Here is a 23,775-nt window from a genome sequence, read left to right on the forward strand (position 1 = left end):
TCAATCTTCCTACTCATCCGCGTTAACTTACATTTTTCCAGATTTAGGTCTAGCTGCCATTCATCACAGCAACTGGAAATTTTATCTATGTCGTCTCGTATTTTCTACAGTCTCTCAACTCCGACACCTTATCGTACACCACTGCATCATCAGCAAACAATCGTAAATTACTGCCCGCACTATCCGGCAAATCACTTCTGTACACAGAGAACAACAGCGGTCCTATCTCACTTCCCTGGGGCACTCCTGACAATACCCTTGTCTTTGATGAACACTCGCCGTCGAGGACAACATACTGCGTCCTATTCATTTAGAAGTCTTCGAGCTACTCACATATCTGTGAACTTTTCCATATGCTAGTACCTTCGTTAACAGTCTACAATGGCGCACCAAATGCTTTCCGGAAATCTAGAAATATGAAGTCTACCTTTTGCCCTTCATCCATAGTTCTCAGTATATCATCTGAGAAAAGGGCAAGCTGAGTTTGTACAAGTGATGTTTTCTAAAACCATGCTGATTCGTGTACATAAGCTTCTCAGTCTCAAGAAGGTTTATTATATTCGAACTGAGAATATGTTCAAGAATTCCGCAGCAAACAGAAGTTAGGGATATTGGTCTGTAATTTTGTGGGTCCATTCTTTTACCTTTCTTATATATTGGAGTCACCCGCGCTTTTTTCCAGTCGCTTGGGACTTTGTGCTGGGTGGGAGATTCACGATAAATGCAAGATAGGTAAGGGACCAATGCCGTTGAGTACTCTCTGTAAAATCGAACTGGGAATCCATCCGGGCCAGGTGATGTATTTGCTTTCAAATCTTGCAGTTGTTTCTCTACCCCAGGTATGCTTTCTACTATGTCGTCCATAAGGAAGTCTGTTCGATGGTCAAATGACGGTATGTTTGTACGATTCTCCTGTGTGAACTATTTCGTGAACGTGAAATTTAAAACTTTGGCTTTCGTTTTGCTATCTTCAACTGCCACACCGGATTGGTCAACAAGGAACTGAAGGGAAGCCTTAGACGCACTTAGCGCTTTTACATAGGACCAGACTCTTTGACTCCCTCGGTCGTCAACAGACCAATGTCTCGTGGGACTCGTCATTCACAGACGCTGTGAGAAGTTTTCTGTATCAGTGATCAAACGTAGGTTTCCTATCGGTGAATACAGTCTTAGCTTTATTTCTCGTCGTCAAGCAGTGACTTTTATTTTCTTGTTACTTCTGTACCATATTCAGTGATACAAAAAGCATTATCCAACGCTACTGGTGGCTTATCAATAAGTATATTGTTCCCCTTGCGCTAACGGGCATAAAGCAAACTTATATTAGCGTGGTTAATAAGCATTGCTTCATCGGTAAAGAGCGCACATTTAAAAAAACGTACGGCTACCTCTCAGTTGCTGAAGGGCAAACCGAGAAAATTCTGTATGACTTTCGAAATCACGGCCTTAGAGTGCCTTATGTGGTGATAAATGATAGGAATGGAAATTCTGTCGATGCAGAATGCGAATGACACTTATCTGGATGACTCCGCAATCCTTGGCAATTTATCTCGTACCAGTGTATGGATTCATTAACGTCGTAGCCAGAACAGCTCGTTCGTGTTCTCTGTCAGCTGCAGTCTTCTTTCTTGTCCTCTTTTTGACGTTCAAATAACCTGTCAGACACTGGCGATCGGGACAGATAACCCTGTATCGGTTTACTGTTTTTACGACGTTTCTTTTATATTAAACATATAAAAGTAGTATATCCAACTTTTCCTCATTGGTGTACATGCCCGCATGCAACGAATGTTAAAGCAGAAATGAGCATGCTGCAGTGAAGAAAAGTAAACAGGTAAATGTGTTGACTTCTGACACAGCATAGCATGAGAGCTCTCCTTGGCAGTGTTTGCACCGCTAATGCAGATTCCGGCCACCGTGCTCTCAAAGTCTAGGACATTTCCCGAATTCTTTTACGACGGGTTTCAACGTCAACACTGACAAACGCTGTGTCACTCTAATTGTCTTCTCAAGAGCAATCGACTGCAGCTACAAAACGTATACGGTTACATTAAGAAAAAGAATTTACTTCAATATCTCCGGTAATATCATCACTAAAAAAGTTACCAAATAAAAAATACGTTCGCCTTGATACTCTAACATCTGCAGAAAACCGCGTTTCGATATTTGTAACCATTCACGAAATGAAATGGGTGTTACGTCTTACGTGACTCACCTTGTATAAGGGGCCATCAAAAAGTTTCCGTTTGAGGGCGTTGCTGAGGCGTATATGCAGCGTAGAGCGCCTATGGTGTCGGTACATGAGCATCAACATGAGGGCAAGGGATTAGTGTGGGAGTCATATCTTTCCGACGTGCGTATAGTAAATAAGGAAACGTCAACTAAGTCGACGTTATTACCAAATGCGTCTAAACAGGACCAACATGGCGTTATTCATTTTTGGCCACTGAAGGACGAACACTGCTAGATATTCATCGGAGAATGAATAATGTGTGTGAGACACAATGTCTGTCGAAGACTACCGTTGTGAAATTGTGCGGCAACTTTCGTGCTGCTCGTGATTCGACACAAGACGCCGAAGAAATGGTGGAGCAACCCAGCTGGGAGACACTCGAGCACCCACCCTACAGTTCTGTTCTCTCCCCACGCGATTATCATGCCCGTTGTCCCTTAAAAAAGGCCTTGAATGTTCAACAATTCCTGTCGGTCGAGGACGTGCAGCAGGCAGTTACGGGCCTCTACACTCAGCTTGGTACGGCATTTTACCAAAAGCTTATTTTAGTCTGGTGTATCGTGGAATGATTGCCTCAATGCTCACGTTGATTTCGTCTCGATAACGTACTGATTCTGCACTGCATGACCTTCGAACTGAAACTTTTTGATATCACTTATATAATCGATTTGTTTCAAGTAGGTATACTCCGCAGTCCATGTGACAAGCGCCCCAGAGAACAGGCATATCGTTCGCTCGACCGCAGGATCAAACATACGTATCACGTACTTTCAATCAGGAAACTGGCTGTTTGCAACAAGACAAATACCAACACGGAAAGTTCTACGACGTCTGGGCTGCACCTGCCTATCAGCACGACCACCATTGATGCTGCTTTTCCTGTCGCAGCAGTACAGAAGCCGCGCCGACCGCTGTTCGTCCAGCGACAACACAGGACTCAGTATTGGTATCATATCAGCCTTTCAGACGAATTCCAGTTCTCCGAATAACACAATCAGCGTATCCGTGTGTGGAGGCTCAGAGGAGATGGAACACCACCAACCTCATAGGGACCCAGCACCTGGCTTAACGATGGTTGCTGCCATTGGGTACACAACACGACTACCTTTGGTTAGCATAGCCAGTAATCTGCTCTTTAGCAGTTACGTTGCTGATCCTGACCGGTAGCTGGATAGTCAGTTGTGTGTGAGTATTCGTAGACGGCTTAGTATCATGTTTGAACATGTATTTCTTTTATGTTTGACATGTCGATTACTGGTGAAGTTCACGACACGTGTAACACCACTTACAGTACTAATAAAAATATTATGTAATGTTATAAGGCGTAAGATCGGAAGATAACAACCCAGCCGTGCTGAAACCGGTTATCTGTATCTAATAGGTGCTTCACTAGTGACCTTGTTTAAAAGTTTCTTCAGAGTCCACAATGATACAATGTCAGGAATATATAAGGCTGCGTCCTAATTTCGAGGAGTCCCTGGCCTTATATTTTAACAAGATAACGCAAGACCGCATGTAGCTCGTGTTGCCTGAAATGCCCCATTATAAAGGGTGTTCGACCGTTGGTCAGGTCAGTAAGTTCTCCGCATTCCTTGCGCACTAAAAAGATCACGTCATGAGCTGCCGAGAGACTGAAACGCCATCCCCTCGTCATCCACTATGACTGATGAACTCTAGCATAGAGCGAAGAGCGTGGAATTACGTACTCACATCTGTCACTCAATATCATTTCGATTCGGTGTCCAGCAGGGTTACAGCCGTTGTTGCTGTCAATGCGGCAAGCTGCGTATTCAGATTCGCATCAAAAATAGTTCAAATAGCTCGGAGCACTATGGGACTCAACATCTGAGGTCATCATTCCCCTAGAAGTTAGAACTACTTAAACCTAACTAACCTAAGGGCATCACACACATCCATGCCCGAGGCAGGAATCGAACCTGCGACCGTAGGATTCGCATCCTTTTACCCGCAATCCACATACAAATTTAATCATGTATTCTTCCTACTGACTGTATATGTAGATTAAGGAATATTTTACTTCCTGGATGAATTTTTTAATCTGCAGCGGAGTGTGCGCTGGTATGAAACTTCCTCCCAAATTAAAACTGTGTGCCGTACCGAGACTCGAACTCGGGACGTTTGCCTTTCGCGGGCATGTTCTCTACCCACTGAACTACCCAAGCACGAACCACGACCCCTCCTCACAGCTTTACATCCTCCAGTACCTCATCTCATACGTTCCAAACTTCACAGAAGTTCTCCTACATACCTTGCGGGACTAGCACTCCTAGAAGAAACGCGGCTTAGCCACATTCTGGGAGATGTTTCCAGAACGAATTGTTCACTCTGCAGCGGAGAGTACACTGATATGAAATTCCGTGGCAGATTAAAACTGCGTGCCGGACCGAGAGAACTGTTACGCAGGAGGAGTTCTGTGACTCCTGAGAGCACTGGTCGTATGTCGTCCTTGGGTAGCTCAGTCGGTAGAGCACTTACTCGCGGAAAGCAAAGCCCCCGAGTTCGAGTCTGAGTCCACCACAGAATTTTAATCTGGCAGCAAGTTTCAATATTTTGTTATTTTCTTCCTCGTGTTTTATGGCCAACAATATAATTTTAACGCACTGAAATAGGGAGTTACTTTAAATAAAATATGGATTCCGACTTTGCACAAAGAGATGAATTCTAGCTATCGATTTATTATAATCGAGAAAGGTTTCGCCTGTTCGAGATTATCATGTGAGTTCGGCATTACCTGACGGAGTGCACACAGCTCATTATTTCCCTATAAATACCGACCCCTTAGGTTTTCTACTAAGATGCTGAAGATTTCCCTGCAGACGTGTATGTAATATTAGTGAATAGCTATACCCATCGATTCTCTCTGCCCGGACGTTTCAACAGAAATAAATATCGATAGTTCATAACCTCACTGTATTAACACCACTAGAATGTGAGAGACAAACGAAAATAAGGCTCTATCCCCTCTACATCAAAATGGGTGTCCACATGTGCCTCCGAATGTGTTTTCTAATGGGTACACTATATCAGTAGCAGTGTACTGTCGCATGCGTCCTGCTGTTACGGTGCTGCTGTGATGGAATGGTCGTCATCTGTTATGATATTGGTTAGCCAGCGCAAGATACTTAACGTTTTAGAAGCGCCGCTCTCTGATAGACTGTGTCGCTTCGTGATCCATACAATATTTTTAAACGGAAAAAAGCAAGATTGAGGTTTAACGTGACATCGATGAAGAAGTCACTGTAGATGGCGCTCAAGCTCTAATTGGGGGAAGACAGGAAAGGGAATTTTTCGGCCCTTCTAGTTAAGTCGTCTTGGCGTTCGTCTAATTGATTTAGGGAAAACATGGAAACTTAAATGTGGATGGCGGGACGGGAATTTAAATTGCCGTCCTTCCTACGGAGACCCATGATTTCCCGGCACTATTAGTAATAGAAATCAGATACTGGATTGTAAGACGTACCCAGGAGCAGATATAGACTCAGATCACAATATAGTCGTGATGAAGAGTAGGCTGATGTTCAAGACATTAGTCAGGAAGAATCAATACGCAAAGAAGTGGGATACGGAAGTACTAAGGAATGACGAGATACGTTTGAAGTTCTCTAACGCTATAGATACAGCAATAAGGAATAGCGCAGTAGGCAGTACAGTTGAAGAGGAATGGACATCTCTAAAAAGGGCCATCACAGAAGTAGGGAAGGAAAACATAGGTACAAAGAAAGTAGCTGCGAAGAAACCATGGGTAACAGAAGAAATACTTCAGTTGATTGATGAAAGGAGGAAGTACAAACATGTTCCGGGAAAATCAGGAATACAGAAATACAAGTCGCTGAGGAATGAAATAAATAGGAAGTGCAGGGAAGCTAAGACGAAATGGCTGCAGGAAAAATGTGAAGACATCGAAAAAGATATGATTGTCGGAAGGACAGACTCAGCATACAGGAAAGTCAAAACAACCTTTGGTGACATTAAAAGCAACGGTGGTAACGTTAAGAGTGCAACGGGAATTCCACTGTTAAATGCAGAGGAGAGAGCAGATAGGTGGAAAGAATACATTGAAAGCCTCTATGATGTGATAGAAGAAGAAACAGGAGCCGATTTAGAAGAGATAGGGGATCCAGTATTAGAAGCGGAATTTAAAAGACCTTTGGAGGACTTACGGACAAATAAGGCAGAAGGGAAAGATAACATTCCATCAGAATTTCTAAAATCATTGGGGGAAGTGGCAACAAAACGACTATTCACGTTGGTGTGTAGAATATATGAGTCTGGCGACATACCATCTGACTTTCGGAAAAGCATCATCCACACAATTCCGAAGACGGCAAGAGCTGTCAAGTGCGAGAATTATCGCACAATCAGCTTAACAGTTCATGCATCGAAGCTGCTTACAAGAATAATATACAGAAGAATGGAAAAGAAAATTGAGAATGCGCTAGGTGACGAGAGGCAATTCTGACGTTACGGCTAATAATGGAAGCAAGGCTAAAGAAATATCAAGACACTTTCATAGGATTTGTCGACCTGGAAAAAGCGTTCGACAATATAAAATTGTGCAAGCTGTTCGAGATTCTGAAAAAAGTAGGGGTAAGCTATAGGGAGAGACGGGTCATATACAATATCTACAACAACCAAGAGGGAATAATAAGAGTGGACGATCAAGAACGAAGTGCTCGTATTAAGAAGGGTGTAAGACAAGGCTGTAGCCTTTCGCCCCTACTCTTCAATCTGTACATCGAGGAAGCAATGATGGAAATAAAAGAAAGGTTCGGTAGTGGAATAAAAATACAAGGTGAAAGGATATCAATGATACGATTCGCTGATGACATTGCTATCCTGAGTGAAAGTGAAGAAGAATTAAATGATCTGCTGAACGGAATGAACAGTCTAATGAGTACACAGTATGGTTTTAGAGTAAATCGGAGAAAGACGAAGGTAATGAGAAGTAGTAGAAATGAGAACAGCGAGAAACTTAACATCAGGATTGATGGTCACGAAGTCAATGAAGTTAAGGAATTCTGCTACTTAGGCAATAAAATAACCGATGACGGTCGGAGCAAGGAGGACATCAAAAGCAGACTCGCTATGGCAAAAAAGGCATTTTTGGCCAAGAGAAGTCTACTAATTTCAAATACCGGCCTTAATTTGAGGAAGACATTTCTGAGGATGTACTTTTGGAGTACAGCATTGTATGGTAGTGAAACGTGGACTGTGGGAAAACCGGAATAGAAGAGAATCGAAGCATTTGAGATGTGGTGCTATAGACGAATGTTGAAAATTAGGTGGACTGATAAGGTAAGGAATGAGGAGGTTCTACGCAGAATCGGAGAGGAAAGGAATATGTGGAAAACACTGATAAGGAGAAGTGACAGGATGATAGGACATCTGCTAAGACATGAGGGAATGACTTCCATGGTACTAGAGGGAGCTGTAGAGGGCAAAAACTGTAGAGGAAGACAGAGATTGGAATACGTCAAGCAAATAATTGAGGACGTGGGTTGCAAGTGCTACTCTGAGATGAAGAGGTTAGCACAGGAAAGGAATTCGTGGCGGGCCGCATCAAACCAGTCAGTAGACTGATGACCAAAAAAAAAAAAAAATTAGTAATAAATAAAATAATTATATGAATCATCGATCGCTATATCATTATTTAAGTCATTTTCTGTCTTGAACCTCTTTTTATTTTTTGTACAACGTAACACGGTTTGGTTTAGGCCAAAAAACAATCACATTAAAAGAACCTCAATATTCAGTATCTCATCTGAGTCTGACCTACCTATCTCTACCATGGACTCTTGCTAAGTATTTTAATTCATTCTGGTGATAGCTTAAACCCAAACAACTCAAGGTGTGTAGTTTATAAAATGAAAAAGCGATAAAACGAATGATTATATTATTATTCTGGCCAATACACCACGTTGCTCCGTAGTATTTTTTCTGAGAAACATAAAATGATGGTGGTGAGTATCGAGTTGTGAAGATGCACCGAGTGATTAAGTTCAGGTGCTTGTTGAATGACGTCTCTTCATTCACAGATGAAAGGTACAGTAGCGAACGAAAGATGGCATCTTCAAAAGACACTACAGAACTGAAGGTTGCTCTCGTGAACCCTTACAGCACGAAAATAACACGAAGGAAGCTCAAGCAGCAGGGAATTACTGGGAGAGCTGGAACTGGCTGTAACATTAAATCCTGTGCTATGGGGCATTGGGAGAAAGTCATTCGGTAAGATGAGTCCTGCTTCACACTGTTTTCAACCGCTGCCCAATTTGCGAGCCAATGAAACATGGCGGGACGGTGATGATTTGGGTAGCAATACCGTGGTATTCCAAATGCCCCATTTTTATTCTGCAAGGTCACTTTAGTGTCAAGGAGTATGTGAACGTTTCGGTTGATCAGGTTCCAAGACAACAGGACCTCAGTTCACGCAGTTCGATTCCTCCAGGACTGGTACTGTGAGCACGAGCATCCATTGTCACGTCTCTCACCGCTACCCCCCACCCCCACCCCACGCCATTGCGGTCACCAGATCTCAATATTATTGAACCTAACCGTCGCGGTATACATCGCGGAGAAGAGTGTCAGATCGCTATCCACCTCTATCACCGCTTTCTTAACACGCCTGTATTTTGCAAGAAGAGTGGTATTGATTCTCTTGAGAACCATACGGGATCTCCATTTATCCATTCTGAGCAGTGTGCGATTTGCAGGGGGGATGGGGGGGATTTCCCCCCCCCCCCCTCTGCATCAGACCATCCCCTCCTCTGGTTTTAGTTTATGCATCCCAACCTGGGATATTTATTTCCCACGCACTGGAGTAAAACTTCACATATAATTTAAATTTGTGGAGCCGAACACTGAAAGTTTTTAATACAGTCTTACTATTAATACTATTAATATGTTTGCTTATTAATTTGGAAAAAGTGTTACGAAGTAGTTAAGCATTTCAAAACATTTAGAACTAAATCATCATTCTCATGTTGTCATTGTTGCTTTCGTCTAAGGTGCGTCATCCGCTTACTCGCGAGCTTGCAAGGGAAGTAGTGTGGCAGACATACCGCAGCAGTCGTACCGCAGAGTTGGGTGAGCTGGGGACTGAAAGTTTCATCCCGGGCCCCGACACAGGGTGGTGACCGGCCCGGTACCTGTGCGAACATTTACCGTTAGGCTACCATTTGGCAGCGGTATGGCGCGGACTAACGAGCCTCTTCTCTTCCACCATCGTTTTCTTTTCCTTTGGTTTTCATTTCCATTGTTAGCTGCATGTGCAAGTACCAAGTAGACCGCCGCTGCGATACTTTATCATCCTTTATACTGCAAAACCGACACACGTGTGGCACAAATTCTGTTGTTTTGGTATAAATTAACCTGCCGCATGCAACGTACGCCGCCAGATGTTGCCTGTTGTAGCATGCTACAAAACGACGCACGCCACATTTCCGTAGCATGCCACAATGTTGCAAGACGTCGCCCCAGCGTAAACGAGGCTTTAGAGCCAGGTCTGTATTGTATGGTGGATGTGATGTGTTGCGTACGAAACTAAAACCTGCAATCAGATCCAAACGTCGTGGAAAACTGTGAAGAGGTGTCATCCTGCAGCAAGATAACGCTCGCCCACATTCTGCCAAACGGACAGCCGACGCAATAAAGGAGTTGAGATTCGAGGTGCTGGATCATCCACCATACAGTGCAGACCTGGCTCCAAGTGATTTTCACATGTTAGGACCCTTAACGGAAGCACTACAGGGAAGAAGATTTGAAAGTGATGAAGACGTCATTGCTGCGGTGCAAAATTGGTTACAGATGCAACCGAAAAACGTATTTTCTGATGAAATTAAAAAGAAAGATCTCGTAAAACGCCGGGAAAACTGCATTGAAGTCCAGGGAGGTTACGTAGAAAAATAACGCGTTTCAGTTTTCTGTCATCAGAATAAGTACAGCTTTTCACATATGTGCCTTATATGTACCTGTCTGTAGATGATTTTGTAAATAAGCTTTACCTATAATATACTTTTAAAGATATAAGAAGGGATGGCTTTTCTGGTAGTGCATACGCTTGAATAGTGAGTTTCGGCATTAACATCTATTTATAAATAACTGTTTAACCATGGGTAACGCCACGGTCCAAGCTAGTAACATATGTAATTATACTAATCCCCTAAGACATCCTCCCCACTGGTAAAAGCACAAATCACACACTGATTCTGAGACGTTTCGAAGCTGTTTACCAATAGTTTTCCTACACCGTATTAGGTATAGTTATGTGTTGTGTTTGCGATGTTTCCATGTTCTTGTCTTCTTTTTCCGTTTGTTATTTAAAAAATGAAAAGACAACGTACCACAAAGGAATTATCCGAATGTGACAGAGGCGTGCATGTACAGACAACAAATGATTACAACAACAGAAAACTTGGATGGTTTACTACAGAGGAAGAGCTTCACACATTGAGTTAGACAGTAAGAAGTTGGTCCACCTTTGGCCCTTATGCAAGCAGTTATTCGGTCTGCCACTGATTGACAGAATTGTTAGATGTCCTCCTGAGGGATATCTTGCCAAACTCTGTCCAAGTGCTGCGTTTTATCGTCAAAATCCCGAACTGGTTTGAGGGCCATGCTCATAATGCTCCAAACGTTCTTAATTGGAAAGAGGTCCAAAGGTCTTGCCTGCCAAGGTAGGGTTTGGCAAGCAGGAAGACAATCAGTAGAAACTCTAGCTGTGAGCGGTCGGGCATTATCTTGCTGAAATGTACGCCCAGGATGACTTGCCATGCACGGCAACAGTACGGTGTGTACAGTATCGTCGACGTGCCACTGTGCTGTACGGCTGCCCCGGATCACAACCAAAGAGGTCCTATTGTCAAATGGATTGGCGCCCCAGAACGTTACTCCTCGATGTCAGGCCGTATGTTGGGCAACAAATACGTTGGTATATCACACTGTCCGGAGTTTCTCCAGCCACGTCTCGCTGGTCATTAAAGCTCAGTTCGAAGCGGAATTCATCACTGGACACAATTCTACTCCAGTCAGTGCGATTCGAGGCCAAAGAAGTCCAACAACTTTATCCACCAATGACAAGCCGAATAACTGCTAGCAAAATGGCCAGAGGTGGACCAACGTGTTATTGACTTGCTCGGTATGTGAAGCTCATAAATGAGTCACCCAATTTTTCTGAAATTTTAATAATGAGTTTCTCTGTACATGTACAGCACACCTATTGATTTCCGTTCCACTCGCATAATTCCTTCGTGATACGTCTGTTTCTTTTTTTTTCAGTATATTTCAAATGAAGAATAAAATGATCTCAGAAAATATCCTTGAAAAACCTCCGAAATTTCGTCAGTGGAGTTCAAGTTCACCCTAACCTAACATTAGCAAAATTTAAATGGTAGGAAATTAATGAGTGAAAATGGTATAAGAACAATAATGCGCGTATGAACAACGAATGAGAAATATGAGGCTTTCCATATTTAATTTTCGCGTTTAATAGCAGATGCATGACGTGCACATCCATATGCACACATATATTGTTTTGGTGTGTATGAAAGGTCAAATGGCCACATGTGTCTGACGCTTGCGTTGCGTGATATCCATTACAATGAGGTATTGGGAGTTAACAGATTTTGTTCTCTTCATAGCGCACGTCAGGCCGAGCGCGATCGGAAATTACAGGCGCACGCTGTGTTCACTGGGAAAATTGGTTACCAAAATTCCTTCCACTCATTACGTAGTATTTAGTTACAAAGGTCCATCCTCAAGAATTTTTATTATCGTTTCAGTAACATTCTCGACCATGTTTATGCTTAGCTCAACATTCCCTACGTCTTTTTAAGACGTATTTATTAGCTTGCTTCATGTCTGTTTTTCGATACAAACATTGCAATTGAGTTTAAACTACCTTCCCGATTAGTTAGAGACTTGGGAGGAGTAAACGGGTGACAATGAAGTATAATGCAGAGCACCGCCTGTCCAACTGGAGTTCCTGCCCGATGGATGTGCTTAGCATATTGCGTTATCGTCCCTGCTGGCGCAAAGTGTGTAAATTACCTGCTACAGAAAGAACCTGCGACAACTCACTCTCTATTTCTTGTGCCTTTGTCACGCAGGTTTCGCAGGGTCGGCATGATTACGGTCGAATTTGGCATGGTTAACTGAAGGGGTGGCCAGATGCTCTTCCTGTAACCAACCCGTACCCCTCCGCCCCTTCCCCACCCTCAAGACGGAATCAATGTACCCCAGCCGCCTGTGTTTAGTATAAACATGAATTGGTGCGAACGAGTTTCAAATTTCTGCGAGTCGTGTAACTGAGGCAGGACATGGGGACCAGCCCAGTATTCACCTAGGAGGATGTGAAAACCGCCTAAAAACCACATTCCGGCTGGCCGGCACACCAGCCCTCGTCGTCAATCCGCCAGGCAGAATCGATCCGGGAACGGCGCGCCTACCCGAGTCCAGGAAATAGCGCATTAGCGCTCTCGGCTAACCTAGTGGGTTCTGCGGAAACTCACTGTATTTACGAGTGTATGTGCACCTCTTGAATGCCTGAAAACATAACTGGGCACACATATCATTTACAACGTTGAAAAAATTGAAGTGACATTAAGACCGTCCTCAGCACCATTACAGCTGAGGGAAGGGGTAAAAAAGAGGTGTTATAAAAGCGTAACCAGGGCCGGCTGAAGGAATTTCAACTAAATTTGGTATATACGTCACTCATTTTACCAAAATTTTATTAGTTAGCTCTCTTTCTCTTGTCTGTCTGTCTGTTAAGCACACATTATGTAACTGATTTTAAACTAACTTGCAGATGAGCTAGAGACTTGAAACTTTCAACATAGCTCAGAATTGGACGACAGTGCCACATTAACCTGCTTCTTTGTGTGGTGTATGGAGGAGGGTAGTTTATTTACCACTGTTGTCTCTTCATGAGCTAAAGATTTGAAACTTACAACGTATATCATAGTTGGACGATAACGCATTATTAATTCTCATTCCTGTCTGGTGTGTAGCGAAGAGTACTTTGCTACCACTGCCACTTCCCTCTTTCGGGTTCCAGTCGCCAATGGTTCGTGGTAAAAACGGTTGTTGGTAAGTTCTTAGTCCTTGGAAATAGCCACATGTCGCACCTAGTATTTTCATTTACCGGTTTCGCTCGTCAAATGAACAAGAGCACCATCAGAATATACAGTTGAAAATTTACTGAAAGGATTAAAGGTTGCATTTAAAGTTGTCCGACAGCTCTAAAGATTAAACTGGTTCGACTATAGTACTTAAACTTACGTTTAAAGTACAGTAGTAAATGACAACATCGACAGCGCCAAAGGTGAATGCCTGCTCTTGCTAAAAAGATTGTTGGGCAATCCTAAATGTGAGCTCAAATTTCTCTTTCGCCTTCACAGGTAGGAGGAATCAATATGTTGGTTGATTCAGATGAAAAGAAACTGAAATAAACTTGAAACTTACCAAATTTCTCTGTTGTAATATCATTAAGATGTTTTAAATATATTGAAAAATTTCACACATACAAGACTACAAAGCAGAAAATAATTATTTAAATAAAAGTAAGTTTTTAATTTATCACTTTTTAAATCAAACTAAAAGGTATATAATAATTTCAACTACCCCATTCACAGATTCACCCAACACAGATAGTTCTGATAATTTATGATTATGAATTTTTAATAGCTATAAAAGGATTTAATGCAACACATAATTAAGGCGTGAATAGTTCACCCCCTAATTATTATCTGTTGTATGCGCCCAGTCTTTCCCATTATAAACCTCACAAACATTTTCATAGCTATTAAAAATAGAGAATAAAAAATTTTCAGAACCATCTGTGTGGGCTTAGGAATCTGTGTGGTGCTAGGAGAAATTATTTTATACTTTTTAGTCTGGTTTAAAAACTTGAAGTACTAAAAATTTGTTTTTATTTAAATATTTATTCTTTCTGTGTCTGACGAAATCTGCTTCACATAGAATGTATCTGTTTTGCTATCTTGAACTTGGGCAATTATTAGAGCGTTAGGACTCAACTGAAAAAAATGTATATCATAACTTCTAAGTTTCATTCCCTTGCCTGCTACGGACGCAGTAGCTGACATCTGGCATTCGTTGTATATGGGCTTTGTCCAACTAGGAGCCGATTGTTTGGTCTTTCTCTCATCCACCTAAAGCGGCTTGTGACTGAAACCTCCTTAAATGCTGTGACTCTTCCATGACGACAGAGATTTCACAGCAATACTTGCGAAAAGAGTTGGAAGCAACAAACACCATCAAGAGGAGTGCTGCTAGCGGATGGCGAGAAACGATCAGCCAAAATGCTTACATTATGCTCCTGAGACTAACTGACTGAAAATATTCGTTGTATGAATACTGTTTAGGAGATGGCAGCCACTCTCTCTGTAGGAGGAAAGTCATGGACTCCCTGGGGCGGAAGTGATGTCTAAGGGCTTAACATTACTTGATAATCAGTGATCAAAAAATTTATTTTTAAAACACGGAAAGCCCACAACAATTATAAATAATGCTCCTATACCCGGGGCTTATCTGCGTTGAACACCAATCTTTTTCATTGTAACTTGAAGTCCGATGTCTCTGTGTGACTTGTGACGAACTGACTTTGTTCTGTTAAGCTACCTTCCTTTGCTGAAATTATCGTGAGTGCTAGTAGTTGTTAGGAGGAGATGTACAGAATGTTTGTGGTGTACGTTTTCGAGTCCAGTGGTCGAACCTCGGAATCTTTGTGACTGCACTAAGAGAGCTACAGATCATTAAATCTCTAATATTCGGAGCAAAGCATCACATAGTTTGTCTCGCGAGCCACAGAACGTGTGGGTTCCGGCCACGACCTCTCCGACTACGAAACAAAGGACGTTTCAACATCATAGGAAATTTCGGATACCAAATCCTGTGCAGATTTGCTGTTACCGATGCTCTCGCTGTGGCATCATTTTACACGTACACGGAGCAGTTGGGTACGTATATATGTGTGAAAAACGTAATTTCTATTACAAATAATTATGTACCTCTTCTTCATGTTTCTCTCTCATATTTAAGATTTTCCATAGCGTTAAAGTAACGTAATTAACATAAAACTTCCGCCAGCAACCAACATCAGTTTTGAAGGGCAGTACTTCCTCACCAAAACTATAAAATTGGGGAAATAGCGTTTACTAATAGCACATTAGAGGACGGCTTCAGCTATGGAGCACTTAACTTCCTGGTTTGCAAAACTCGTATCATCTCTAGCAAACCCAAAGTCCGATAACGGGACTGAAAATATGTATCACTGTAATACGTAGCAGAAAGAACAATGACGCTGAAATTAGGTGGTGAGTGAGAACTCGTTATTTGTAATAGTTCGCGAGTATGGTGTGGAAGATGGCAGACGAGATAAGAAGTTACAAAGTATATTTCTGTGACCCTGAACGAGCACTACCTGTTACGCCACTGTTGTCAGAGATGGTACCATGTTCGTGAAACTTCGGTTACTGAATGTTTTGCCTTCACGTTGGGTGCATACGAGAACTGCAATGTATAGTAGCACTACTGATTTGCGACGTAGTTACGTTTTGGATTCTTTACGTACTTCAGTGTTTGATTTGATTTGGACACCCAGAAGACATGTCTGAAGGTGCAACTGCATAATCGATCATGTGAATTAATTATCAGCAAGGAAACAGCTAAATGAACTATCTAGTAACAGTAGAGGAGAGCAGATTCTTTTGGAATAGGTAGGGGGACATTGAAACACAGTGAATATTTCGTGTTAGAGATGCAGTGTGTTGGTGAGTAATATTAACTCCTCACAGGCTGCGTTGACGTCATAACATGGCTGATCGTTGTTAGTGTTAGCTATGCCACTATGGTAGTTGATACGCACAGCAAAAATTTTTACAGGTATGAGTTCTTTATATGACGTTCTGAAGTATATTTGACATTAATATAGTACTATAAGCCAGTTTTGTACAGAATTTACGAAGATTTTATGTGATATATCTGTATTTTTTATTGGCTACCAAATATTCATTCACCGAATTGGCGAAGTTATGTTATACAGAGGGTTTCACAGTAGTGAAGTTTATGGACATTGAAAAGTTTCACAGTCTTGTCGACAAACTTCTAGGGGTGACAGATCACTCCAAGGGAAACAATTTTTGTTTCACACAAATTTTCGCACGCGGTTCCCAGCGATGGCATACTACCTACCCTAGTAAATTTACAGAGTAATTTTTAGAAAGAAAATCATAATAATGATTGTCACTAAACGGAGAGAGATATTTTAGAAGCGAAGTGCCTATGCCTTGCCGCCTCTTACGGGCATAACCAGACACGTGGCGCCGCTGGGAAGTGTCAACGGTGTTCCCTACGTCTTGATTTATCACCCTTAGATGTTTGTCTCACGGACTCTGAGCCAACCTGTAATTAGCAGGGGATTATGAATGAGGACTGGGAGGTTACTTAAAGCATTGGGATCTAAAGGCCTATCAACGTCTGTAGAGGCAACTGTAGAGCAAATAAAATCCCAAAGCAGTAAAAAAAATAAAAAAAACTACTGACTTCAGTTATTCAGACATTGAGGTAGTGCAAGACCCCACCGATGAAGATGGAGTCCAGCAAGTGGCGGTACAGAATGCATAATGTGTGGGGCAATATTTACCTGCAATGTTAGGAGAACTATGTACAATCTACGCAGTGCAAAATGTTGGACCACGAAGAACATTCTGGCTGTTGTGCAGATCAGAACATTTGCGATTTTTATCTCTGAGTAAACCCTTCATTGAATATTGTTTCTATTTCAGATTCCCATCCTCCCCCTCCCCCCTCCCCCATTTTTCTTTCAGTTTTCTGAAAATTACATGTAACTTTAAGTCTAAATGAAATAAATTTCTAAACTGATTTTAAAGGATAGTTTTCTAATAAATTTAAGTTAAAAATATCTTAGATAAATATATTATGTGTTATTCATTTAAAACAGAACATAATGCAATAACTAATTTCTTTCCTCCATGTTAAGGGATTGAATAGTATTCCTTTTTGTACACACTCTGTCAGTAGCTTTCCACATGACACGACGGCATGTACACTATTAAACCTGGATGGCAGTAAGTTTGAAGATACATGGTTATTCTACCTGCGACGCTTCAGAAGACGGTTACGCAAAAACAAAAAAGAAATACAGAAAAAGACACATATCAATGGCTAGCCCAGTTCTTCGAATTTCGGCCCGTAATACGCCCAGTGACATAGTTACAGAGAGCAGGCACGCCAAAACATGTAGAGAAATCATACCCTCCGCACTGGCGCTTGTATTAGTTCGCGCCTGCTGATAGACAAGCCAATGAAACAGGTTTCCAAAGCGGGATGCTGACATTGCCCCTTCCCTGGGGGTGTGGGAGCAGCAGTAGTGACTTCAATGAATTGCATAATAGTGTAGGATTCCACGGCCAGAGTCACTCGACATAAAAGTTTTCTGGGTATGATACAGCGTCATACTGCATATAACCAAGGTTTCGGCCACGGTTGGTCGGCTTTCTTCTGGGTCTAGCTATGCAGTGTCTCTTTTATTTTCTTATTACTATTCACTGCGCATGCCATTACGTCGTAATTTTAAAAAGATAGTTCATTTCATTGGTCACTTAACGAAGAAGGAGAGGGAACTTTATTTTAATTGCATGCACATGCCCATATTTACGTGTGAGTTAAAATGTCGGAGAGATACCACTCGTACTAATGCTTGTCCATTCTCCCTTTTTTTTTTTTTTGTTATTTCTGCGCAATCGTCTTAAACCGTGGAGTACTTATGAATAACCCCACATGACACTGCCGTATAATTAGAGCTGTGCTCCACCAAAACAACAGTTCGGTAGTTTTGGCACAGTATACCAGTGACGTAGAAAACAGTAGGATTGCCGGTAGTATTGGTAACATTTAGAGAGAAACAAACACAAAAACACAAATGAGTGTGTAAGAGAGAAATTTGCGCTTTTTTTCTTGGTTGTTTCTGGTGCACGTAATTAGAACTGGACATCATTCAGTGTTAGTCCATTATGTATGTTTATCGTTACAGCATTTTGTAAGTGATAAAAATTTGTTGATAGCGCAACTTCTGTACTTTTATGTAACTAAGGCAATTATTTTTGATACAAGTATAGTTTACATGGGCAAATATAAAATATATATGTAATTATAGTTGGTACATTATATTGAATAGAACGTTCTTCATCATCCCAAAGGCAAGAGTTTCTTGTTATTGTTGATAAATGCGAAAATTGTTTATGAATAACAAAAACACATGTTTTATGAAAGTTCGATGAAGTATTGAAGCGATATTTGACATACACATATTTTTGTTTTGTGTTTTCTCTTTTTATCACTTTTTTTTGTTTTGCCTTTTTTTGAGGAAATTGCATTTTCTACAGCTATACGATAAATATGTATTGTTTTCTTTATTTTTACTACAACGTTCCTCTGCTTCAAGTTACAGATCAACAATTCTCGGATAACACCTGAAATAAACATTGGCAATTTCAATTTTCCTAACAATATTGCTTATTTTTAAGTAACCATATGGAACAAAAATGTGCTGTTGGTTACCAAGCGATTTATACCTCGCCAGTCAGTTCCTAGACAGCTCACCACGTCCGGTTTCTAGGGGGATCTGGTAAGACATTGATCGCACTTGTGAAGAATGCGATGATTATGACGTAACGCTCGACAGTTATGCAACAGAGCTAACGTACAGGTAGCGCGGATATCACCTTAACTGACCAAAGCTACTAGGAAAACTACGGTCATCTACGTTATTTTTTGTAGTCTGCGGTAGCAACTCTACATATAACGCTTCTATGCGTAGAGTGAGTGAGTGAGTGAGATGCTGCGACGCACCTGCGCGAGGCAGACGCCGTCCTCGCCGTCGGGCGAGCAGGCGGCAGTGAGCGGCGGGCGGTCCCCCAGGGCGGCGTGCAGCACGATGCAGACCCTCTGGCGCGGGTGGCGGCGGCCGCCCAGCGCCGCGACGCCGGGCCCCACGTCGGCGGCGGCGGCGGTGCCGGTGCCCGCGTGGAACAGCACGCGCAGCTGCGGCTGGTCGCGCGGCAGCTGCGGCCGCACGATGTGCGCGCTCACGTCCAGGCGGCGCGGCGCCGCCCCCGCGGCCGCCGCCGCTACGGCCGCCGCCGCCGCCCCCGCCGCCGCCGCCGCCGCCGCGTCCAGCAGGCTGCCGTTGTGCTGCAGCGTCGGCAGCGGCGGCTGCGGCAGGTCCAGCGGGTCCGGAACCACGTAGCGCGCCGGCACCTGACGCACAACACCACACAATACGTCTTGACTTCACCAACTCAAAGCTGGCTTGTTACTTTATTTCTTTTTTTTTTTTTTTTTTTTTTTTTTGCCCACGTGCAGATTCAAAACCGTGTGCCGGACCGGCACACGAACTCTGAGCTTTCGCTAGTAAATCTATTAGGGCCGGTCATCCCGCTAGTAGGATGTGTGTGATGTCCTTAGGTTAGTTAGGTTTAAGTAGCTCTAAGTTCTATGGGACTGATGACCTCCGCTGTTATGTCCCATAGTGCTCAGAGCCATTTGAACCATCCCGCTAGAATAGCTTATTCAGTAGAGCCTCTTCCCGAGAAAGTCAAGAAGTGCAGATTTGATTTCTGGTCCAGAACACAGCTTTCATCCGCTATTAAGTTTCAAAACAGCGCCACACCATTGAAGAGTGGAAATCCTCCTAGAAAGATAGTAGATTAATAACTTGCTATAAAATGTCGACCCTAGGATATACTGGTTGGTTATGATTAAAAAGCAGCTACTCACAGACGTTGCACGTGGGTGCGATTATCGTAGGGTATAGAAACTTGGTAGATATTCTAATGCGTTAATGCGTGACTGATTTACTCTGGAAAAAAATTAGTTTCAGTCTTAGCCAGCAGAGCAAATGTGACGCTATGAATGCAAAAACGGCGTATAGAAAGGTTTCCATCTGTAATGGATTAGGAATGGGACGTCGGCAGAAAAGGTGAGACAAGTGAGAAAAATGTAATATCGATGTTATTATTAACCGCCACTCTCATAGTCTGTTCAATATGGACACCGGAGATGTCGACGAGATACAGCGCCAGATTTGCATCTGGTGCCCAAAATTTGAACTATTTTTTCCAGCTTAAATCGGTTTCGCATTAACGCATTTGAATATTTGCAAAGTGGAGCTGCCATACGATAATTACAGCCCACAGTGGACTTCTCTGAGTAGGCTCAAATGGCTCTGAGAACAATGGGACTTAACTTCTGAGGTCATCAGTCCCCTAGAACTTAGAGCTACTACACATCCATGCTCGAGGCAGGATTCGAACCTGCGACCGTAGCGGTCGCGCGGTTCCAGACTGTAGCTCTCTGAGTAGCTGTGCTTTAGTTATAACTACCGGTAGACATCTTCGATACTTCTGCAATGTATTATAAAATCCATGAAATTTAAATATAAACCGTAATGCATGTACACTCCTGGAAATGAAAAAAAGAACACATTGACACCGGTGTGTCAGACCCACCATACTTGCTCCGGACACTGCGAGAGGGCTGTACAAGCAATGATCACACGCACGGCACAGCGGACACACCAGGAACCGCGGTGTTGGCCGTCGAATGGCGCTAGCTGCGCAGCATTTGTGCACCGCCGCCGTCAGTGTCAGCCAGTTTGCCGTGGCATACGGAGCTCCATCGCAGTCTTTAACACTGGTAGCATGCCGCGACAGCGTGGAAGTGAACCGTATGTGCAGTTGACGGACTTGGAGCGAGGGCGTATAGTGGGCATGCGGGAGGCCGGGTGGACGTACCGCCGAATTGCTCAACACGTGGGGCGTGAGGTCTCCACAGTACATCGATGTTGTCGCCAGTGGTCGGCGGAAGGTGCACGTGCCCGTCGACCTGGGACCGGACCGCAGCGACGCACGGATGCACGCCAAGACCGTAGATCCTACGCAGTGCCGTAGGGGACCGCACCGCCACTTCCCAGCAAATTAGGGACACTGTTGCTCCTGGGGTATCGGCGAGGACCATTCGCAACCGTCTCCATGAAGCTGGGCTATGGTCCCGCACACCGTTAGGCCGTCTTCCGCTCACGCCCCAACATCGTGCAGCCCGCCTCCAGTCGTGTCGCGACAGGAGTGAATGGAGGGACGAATGGAGACGTGTCGTCTTCAGCGATGAGAGTCGCTTCTGCCTTGGTGCCAATGATGGTCGTATGCGTGTTTGGCGCCGTGCAGGTGAGCGTACAATCAGGACTGCATACGACCGAGGCACACAGGGCCAACACCTGGCATCATGGTGTGGGGAGCGATCTCCTACATTGGCCGTACACCACTGGTGATCGTCGAGGGGACACTGTATGGTGCACGGTACATCCAAACCGTCATCGAACCCATCGTTCTACCATTCCTAGACCGGCAAGGGAACTTGCTGTTCCAACAGGACAATGCACGTCCGCATGTATCCCGTGCCACCCAACGTGCTCTAGAAGGTGTAAGTCAACTACCCTGGCCAGCAAGATCTCCGGATCTGTCCCCCATTGAGCATAGTTGGGACTGGATGAAGCGTCGTCTCACGCGGTCTGCACGTCCAGCACGAACGCTGGTCCAACTGAGGCGCCAGGTGGAAATGGCATGGCAAGCCGTTCCACAGGACTACATCCAGCATCTCTACGATCGTCTCCATGGGAGAATAGCAGCCTGCATTGCTGCGAAAGGTGGATATACACTGTACTAGTGCCGACATTGTGCATGCTCTGTTGCCTGTGTCTATGTGCCTGTGGTTCTGTCAGTGTGATCATGTGATGTATCTGACCCCAGGAATGTGTCAATAAAGTTTCCCCTTCCTGGGACAATGAATTCACGGTGTTCTTATTTCAATTTCCAGGAGTGTAGTTGTCTCGTGGAGTGCGGTGCGGATGTCGACGTTTCTTGTCCACCATGGAGCTCCTGTGATCCATCGATAGCAAACGTTTTGCAGCGCTTGGAGTTTGTTGTAGTTGGAGACGCACGTAGTTCCCCACAAGGTGGAGCCATACAACATTGTGGGTTCCACTGTTGCCTTATACAGTTGGAGTTTAGTCTTAGGGTTGACATCCTTACTCTTCAGGAACGGAATCAATGACCTGGCCATCTTCTGGGCTGCCGTCTTCTTGTCGTCAATATGCTGCGTAAAGAGTAATTTTTTGTCAAGGTAGACACCGAGATACTTCACTCCCGGTGACCATGGGATAAATTGGTCAGCTATTTGGAGTCTGTCGTTGAGAACTGGTTTCCTCCGTGTGAACAGAACGGCTGCCGTCTTCGTCGGGTTGATCGTTATCTTATTTTGCAGCGCCCAGCGTTCCATTACAGCAAGTTGCCGTTGCATCCTAGCGATTAGCTGGTCCAAGTGTCGTCCAGTTGTCAGAAAAGCCGTATCGTCCGCATAAAAACTCGCCGTAACAAGGGGGACTGTTGGGATGTCATTTATATATAATCTGAAAAGCAGAGGCGAAATGACAGAGCCCTGCCAGTGTTTAACAACCACATCGCTGAAGCGTAGTGTAACCTTCGTCCGATAGGCGGTGCCTGGGCGGGTGATATAGTGTAATAGGATGATTTCGTCCGACAGCACTCCCGGGCGTTTTGACTTCGTGGCGCAGCTTCTGCGAAGTGTGTTCGTAAGGCTACGCATTGATTGTGGTTCAACGCTCGGGTATCTCGACGAGCGGAGTTCCCCTGCAGTTGAAGAAGGAGGTCATCATGACCTTACCGGTACCTGTGTAACATGCTTTGAATTTCTGTGGCAGGGGAGATGCGGAATGTTTCCACTGCTGGCTTTTCCATTTGCCCTCGTGCTCGAAATGTCAGCGACCTGAAGGAAGAGAGGCAGGAACGTCGCCTTCAGTCGGAAGAGGAAGTGCAAAAGTGGGTGCAGTTGTGAATCCATCAGCAGCCGACCGCGTTTTACGAAACCAGAATTGATCGTCTCGTCTCCCAGTGGCATAAATGTCTTAACGCGTGTGGTGATTACTTTTGAACGGAAATCATTTCATGGTCCCGTTGTGGGAAGTGTTCGGTTTTCATTTAACTGCCTCTCAGACATATTGTTAACTGATCCGCATATGTTGACATTCAGTCTTGACACTCACCAGTGTACACTTAAGTAATTTTCCGTAATGTCTTCGTCTTTCGAAATTTACACTGTTCTGGTGTTGCTTTTATGCTCAAACATTTGTTGCAAGCCTAGGAAAAATGATACTCTAGACGTTCTGTGACACTTTTGATGTACATATAAACGATAATAAGTATTAATTACATGGTCTACAATTTATTTTGTATAATGTATCGAAAATTCTTATGGTTTTAACATTGCAATGCCGGTATTATTCTAAATCTGAATATATTCGATGGATATTTATTATATTTTAGATGTCATTTGACAGTGCTGCTACAGCCGAATAAGACCCTTAGTAAACAATAATATTTATTCAAATTCCTGGCTGGCTCTGGGCACTA

General features: G+C 43.5%; 1 protein-coding gene across 1 annotated transcript in view; it reads right to left on the reverse strand.

Moving 5' to 3' along the window:
* LOC124775353 (transmembrane protein 132E) overlaps positions 1-23,775 on the reverse strand; it is a 267,220-nt gene that overhangs the window by 233,592 nt on the left and 9,853 nt on the right. The window contains exon 3 of the mRNA XM_047250188.1: positions 19,142-19,549. Coding sequence (XP_047106144.1) covers positions 19,142-19,549 — 408 coding nt within the window. The remainder of the gene's footprint in view (positions 1-19,141; positions 19,550-23,775) is intronic.

This window comes from Schistocerca piceifrons, chromosome 1, assembly GCF_021461385.2.
Source record: "Schistocerca piceifrons isolate TAMUIC-IGC-003096 chromosome 1, iqSchPice1.1, whole genome shotgun sequence".
NCBI classification, from domain to species: domain Eukaryota; kingdom Metazoa; phylum Arthropoda; class Insecta; order Orthoptera; family Acrididae; genus Schistocerca; species Schistocerca piceifrons.